We start from the raw sequence: 5,781 nt of genomic DNA on the forward strand, positions 1-5,781 counted from the left end.
ATATGTATATTTCTGATCCAGTTATTACGGAGTCAGCTATTTTAACAAGCAGCCTTTTCTAGATTTCCTTCAGTCAAGGGTAATAGAAAATATTTTGTTTAAAGAAATGCATGAGTTTACACTGTTTCAAATGTTGTCAATATGATAGGCCAGAAACGACATTTTAGGATTATTTAACATTATTGTGTATGAAGTTGAGCAACATTTTATGTATTTAACTAGGCCCCATTCTTGACTTTATCAAAACCTATGCTTTCTTTATCTGTCTTTAGCACATAGGATGCTTATCTCTGGAAATGGGCAAATCAGAATTAAAATTCTAATTTGGGGTCGGTTTGTCCTAATTTATTCTAGTCACTTAATTTTACCTAACTCTGCCCTTCCAGATAATTGCTCCAGTAAGAAATTTAGGGCTTTCCGCGCTACCTACACAGGCATCCATATGGCGTTGTTCTGGATTCCCATCGTAACTTAAAGGGAAACTTTCACAATGTCCGGAGCCCTTGATGTCCTGCAAATGAAGGAGGAGGATGTCCTTAAGTTCCTTGCAGCAGGAACCCACTTAGGTGGCACCAATCTTGACTTCCAGATGGAACAGTACATCTATAAAAGGAAAAGTGATGGCATCTACATCATAAATCTGAAGAGGACCTGGGAGAAGCTTCTGCTGGCGGCTCGTGCCATTGTTGTCACTGAAAACCCTGCTGATGTCAGTGTTATATCCTCCAGGAATACTGGCCAGAGGGCCGTGCTGAAGTTTGCTGCTGCCACTGGAGCCACTCCAATTGCTGGCCGCTTCACTCCTGGAACCTTCACTAACCAGATCCAGGCAGCCTTCTGGGAGCCACGGCTTCTTGTGGTTACTGACCCCAGGGCTGACCACCAGCCTCTCACGAAGGCATCTTATGTTAACCTATCTACCATTGCTCTATGTAACACAGATTCTCCTCTGCGCTATGTGGACATTGCCATCCCATGCAACAACAAGGGAGCTCACTCAGTGGGTTTGATGTGGATGCTAGCTGGGGAAGTTCTGCGCATGTGTGGCACCATTTCCCGTGAACACCCGTGGGAGGTCATGCCTGATCTCTACTTCTACAGAGATCCTGAAGAGACTGAAAAAGAAGAGCAGGCTGCTACTGAAAAGGCAGTGACCAAGGAGGAATTTCAGGGTGAATGGACTGCTCCAGCTCCTGAGTTCACTGCTACTCAGCCTGAGGTTGCAGACTGGTCTGAAGATGTACAGGTGCCCTCTGTGCCTATTCAGCAGTTCCCTACTGAAGACTGGAGTGCTCAGCCTGCCATGGAAGACTGGTCTGCAGCTCCCACTGCTCAGGCCACTGAATGGGTTGGAGCAACCACTGAATGGTCTTAAGCTGTTCTTGCACTGGCTCTTAAGCAACATGGAAAAATGGTTGATGGAAAATAAACATCATTTTCTAAAAAAAAAAAAAAGAAATTTAGGATACTGGTTTGTTTTGTGAAAAACCATTTCCACTTGGTAATAGAGGAGCAAAATAACAAGGTTATTTAATAATTGGAAGTAGATGAACTAAAATGTTTGATTCTTCACAGAAGTCATGAAAAAGCAGCAAGAGCAGCAGGAGACAGCCAAATGCCTAGGCAGATAGGGGCAGGTCCTCAATGAAAGCCCCCCTCCAAGCCAAAGACAGTTTAAAGACTGAAAGCCAAGCTACAGGTTAAATCCTCAGACCGACTGAGAACTTGTCTTTCCTTTTGGTGCACTTTCCTCTGATTGGCCCCCTCCCTTCACCTATTTTACATATATCTACCTTTTCCTATTTGGTTTTTCTACACTGACATGCCCACCTTTGAGTAGTTTATTTGCTTTAACCTTTTCTGCATACTCACAAACCAATCAGCATACACTCCACATTCTGAGTCCATAAAAGGCCCCGGATCCAAGCACATCAGGGACTTTCCCACCTTTGAATAGGGGAACCACCCCACTGTGTCCCCTCTTTGCTGACAGCTTTTCTGTCAGTTGATAAATTTCTGCCCCACACACTCTTCAATGTCTGTGCACTTAATTCTTCCTGGTTGTGAGACAAGAACCTGGACCTAGCTAAGCTAAAGAACAGAAAGACCATAACATTTTGGTGGCCTGCATGGGAATACCTCGAGGGTGAGTAAATGTGGACCCAAATCCTCTTTCACTTTTGTTTCCAAGCCTTCTTGTCCTCAGATATTTTTCTGAAGGCAGATAAAACACCAAACCTCTGCTGAGCCAATTAAGAATGAATGATGCAGCTACAGAAGGCAGGATGCTGGAGAGAACCCTGATACCCCCCGACCCACACAGCTCTTGGGGGTTGGGAATGTCAGCCTTGTTCCAATCCAGTCTTTTCAATCACATTTTTCTTCTTTTCTTCAAGGCTTTCATGGCATCAATTTCTTCTTTTACATGTTGCTGCAAATTGTAAAGATATTACTAAGTAGAATGAGCATTTGGCCCAGCCATCAGATATGCAGTTCAGAACAAAGTGCTTTCCGTCTGTTCTTAGAGGCAAGGAGGGTACAGTGATAAGAGACTTTCCCCTGTTGAGGGAACCCATTTGCATAGAGCAAGAGGTTCCCCGCCCCCCGCGCCAGGAACCTTCTCCACCCTGCACTTAAGCTGTTTTTTTTTTTTCTTTTCTCCACGATGTCAGGAGTTAACAGAGCCCTGCAAATACAGGGAGCTTTTCTATGTGAGAGGTTTTTTCTTTTTGAAAGGCATTTTACTAGGCCAGGACCCCAATTCATGGGATGCCCTTTTCTCTCCCTTGTTTGAGGAGGACCCAGCTCCACAGCTTTACCTTAGCATTTGACTTATGATAAGGAAGCAGTGGAGGAGTGACTCTGCCAGCTGCTGGCTGCAGTCTGGCAAGGGCAACCTGGAACTTAATGAGCCCATGAACCCCCCTGAGGCACCTTCTTGTCCCAAACTCAATTCCAAGCTTTCAGTTGAAGCCCTAGTAAGAAAAACTGGATTGAGAGATCCAGAGGCAGACAACAGAAGTCAAGGGGCATGGTGCAGGTGAACATAACTGATTCCTGCCAATTAGCATTCCCCATTTCATGGATAGAGGTCATGCTAGCATCCATGGCATAAATGAGGTCTGAGGAACTCAAAGGTTACTGACAGCATGAAGGAAAGGCAGCATGTGGTAAATGCAGATAATTCCCGCCCTCTAGGCCTCCTGTTAACATAGGTGAAAGCCGCACTGGCGCCCATGGGTAGCATCCTCTCAAGGTCGCTGGGACTCAGAGATATAAGGATGGAAGAAAGTAAGTGGGATGCCTCTTCTTTCTGTCCCTCATGTACCCTGGATATTCACTGGAAAGAGAAAAGGACTAGGGATGCCTTGTTCCCCTCTTTCTAGATGGGTAACCAATCATCTTCAGTGTGTACTTCTGTCTCGAATGCCTCCTGAATCACTGAGACTTCTTTTAAAAAAACAAACAAAAGCCTTCTTTATCCTTCTCCTCCTCTGTCATCTCTTTGCAGATGGGTAATTGTGTTTCCATACCACAGGACCCTCTCCTTTGATGCATCCTCCAAATTGGGAAAAGTTACTTTCTCCACACCTTAAACTGCTTGGCTTAAAACTGAGCTTGGGGGAAGGGAACCCAGAAGCTGGACATACCAGCAAAAGGGTAAAAGTCTTCTTTGTTAATCATGTTTTTGACTATAATTACCCTGATTATTTTGTCATTCATAGACAATTGTTGTCTTGCTTTGATTCTTTTCAAAAGTTGGTTTATAATGAGCTATAGAACTTTGACAGGTGCTCTTAAACACAGGTTTCTGATATCTTTGGAGATTGTGACACTGGAACAAAGGAAAAATGTACAGTACTCTTGGAGAGCTGAAATGCTTATGAATATCAAGCAGAATAAGAGTTAACTGAGTGGACTAAACTAACAAAATACTGAAGTAATCTTTTTTAACTTTTTGCTTAAAACACTGCTGATCTTTGTTTTGTTTCTCAGAGCCAAGGAAACATTTTTGAGCTATCTATAGCTTTTAACAATTGAGTAAGGTTTAATCCTGTGAATAAAATTTGGAGCATATTTGTTTCTCTCTGCCTAATTTCTCCAGAATTTGGAAAATATTTGTGAGTATTCTTAACTTATGGCAATGTAGTTATTTGCATCAGTGCAATAAAAATCTATTTTCTTTCGCAACAGGACACAATTGAAGAAACTGGTTGTTTTACCAAGACTTTGACTATAAGAGTGTGCTTCCCTTTAAGGAATCAAGCTTGACTTGCAGAGCCAATAAAAACCCTTTGGGAAAACTGGCTTCATATCTTATCAACACAGTCCCTGTACAGGGTTCCTCACCTGTGGTGAGTAAGGAATGTCACTTTCTAATAGGCCCAGCAGCCCCATGCTATCTTGGGACTGCAAGATGAGAATAATTTACCCAACTCATAGGTATCTGAGGGTTTTTTTTTTTTTAATAAAAATGAGCACTGGAGGGAGAAAAATTATGTTTCAAAACTTATATACTTGTAATTAAATTCTAGTTTCATTACTTGTTTTTAAGTTTTTGCCTACATTTTAAACTAACCTTGCTTATTTCTGTGAACCAACCAATGATCTCCGGCTGCAGTTCAGAAGAAACAAAAGGGATGGGTAATGTAAAAATCTGGATCAATATTCTTGTTCTGGCCAATTATTCTGACAATCCTTCCAGGTAAGGTGCTCACAACCCAGAGGTTTCTTTGTTTGGGGAAATAAGACCAAGGGAGTTAACCAAAGTCAAGCCCTATGCTTGGCTTGCCCCCTTGTTTCCTTTTGATAAATGTCTTCTAATAACCTGGTTTGTCTTTTCTCACCTTTAGACCATCAAACTGCAAACAGTCATGCAACCAGAGCCTCAAACAATGGCTCTTTTTTACTGAGGACTCTTAGATAGGCCTCTGAGAGAGATCGACTGCTGTTTTCCCAGAACAGTGCCTCCCGTCTGTAGGAAACAGTTAAGATATGTTTTTGTCCCTACTCTAATGGCAGTTAGATGTATCTCTTCAGAGGGGAAAAATGAGAGTGGCAGGAGGCAGCCAAATGCCTAGGCAGATAGGAGCAGGTCCCCGGTGAAACCCAACCTCCAACCCAAAGACAGTTTAAAACCTGAAAGCCAAGCCAGAAGTTAAATCCTCGGATCAGATTGAGAACTTGTCTTCCTGTTTGGTGTGCTTTTCTCTGATTTGTCCCCACCCTTCACCTATTTCACAAATACCTACATGACAGTGTAGAAAAATGGTTTTTCTACACGGTCATGCCCGGCTTTGTGTGGTGTCTTTGCTTTAACCTTTTGTGCATACTCACAAACCAATCAGCACTCAATTCACATTCTGAATCTATAAAGGGCCTTGGACCCAGCCACATGGTGGACTTTCCCACCTTTGGGTAGGGGAAACACCCCCTAACCCTGCTTCCCCTCTTTGTTGAGAGCTTCCCTTTTCCTTAATAAATTCTACACCACTCACTCTCCCATGTACACCTGCCTAATTCTTCCTGATTGGGTGACAATAACTTGGACCTAGCTGAGCTAAGGAGCAAAAAGACCACAACAGCAGCACTACAAAGCCACAAATGTAGACTAATTTTAAACCAATATGCACTGCACATAAACACACAGGTTGTCATGCAAATATGCCAGTACTGTTCATTCATAATGTGATGTCAGCTATTCATGAGTCATCATCATACAAACCAATGAAAACAGTCTTCCTTCTCTTCTTTACTATCCAAAAAAGGAAACATCATGGA

The 5,781-nt window shown here is 42.8% G+C and overlaps 1 protein-coding gene across 1 annotated transcript; it reads left to right on the forward strand.

The window, feature by feature from the left end:
* The first annotated feature begins 409 nt into the window (after positions 1–409).
* On the forward strand, positions 410–1,455 carry LOC105529396 (40S ribosomal protein SA-like). Its single transcript, XM_011966521.1, has one exon. It carries the CDS (start codon positions 491–493, stop codon positions 1,373–1,375), a length of 885 nt encoding a protein of 294 aa, XP_011821911.1. The 5' UTR covers positions 410–490; the 3' UTR covers positions 1,376–1,455.
* Positions 1,456–5,781: the final 4,326 nt, after the last annotated feature.

The sequence above is a fragment of the Mandrillus leucophaeus genome, unplaced genomic scaffold (assembly GCF_000951045.1).
Source record: "Mandrillus leucophaeus isolate KB7577 unplaced genomic scaffold, Mleu.le_1.0 Scaffold763, whole genome shotgun sequence".
NCBI classification, from domain to species: Eukaryota; Metazoa; Chordata; class Mammalia; order Primates; family Cercopithecidae; genus Mandrillus; species Mandrillus leucophaeus.

Bases quoted from the DNA above. Each gene is read 5' to 3' on its own strand.
- LOC105529396 (XM_011966521.1), top strand. From the start codon at position 491: ATGTCCGGAGCCCTTGATGTCCTGCAAATGAAGGAGGAGGATGTCCTT.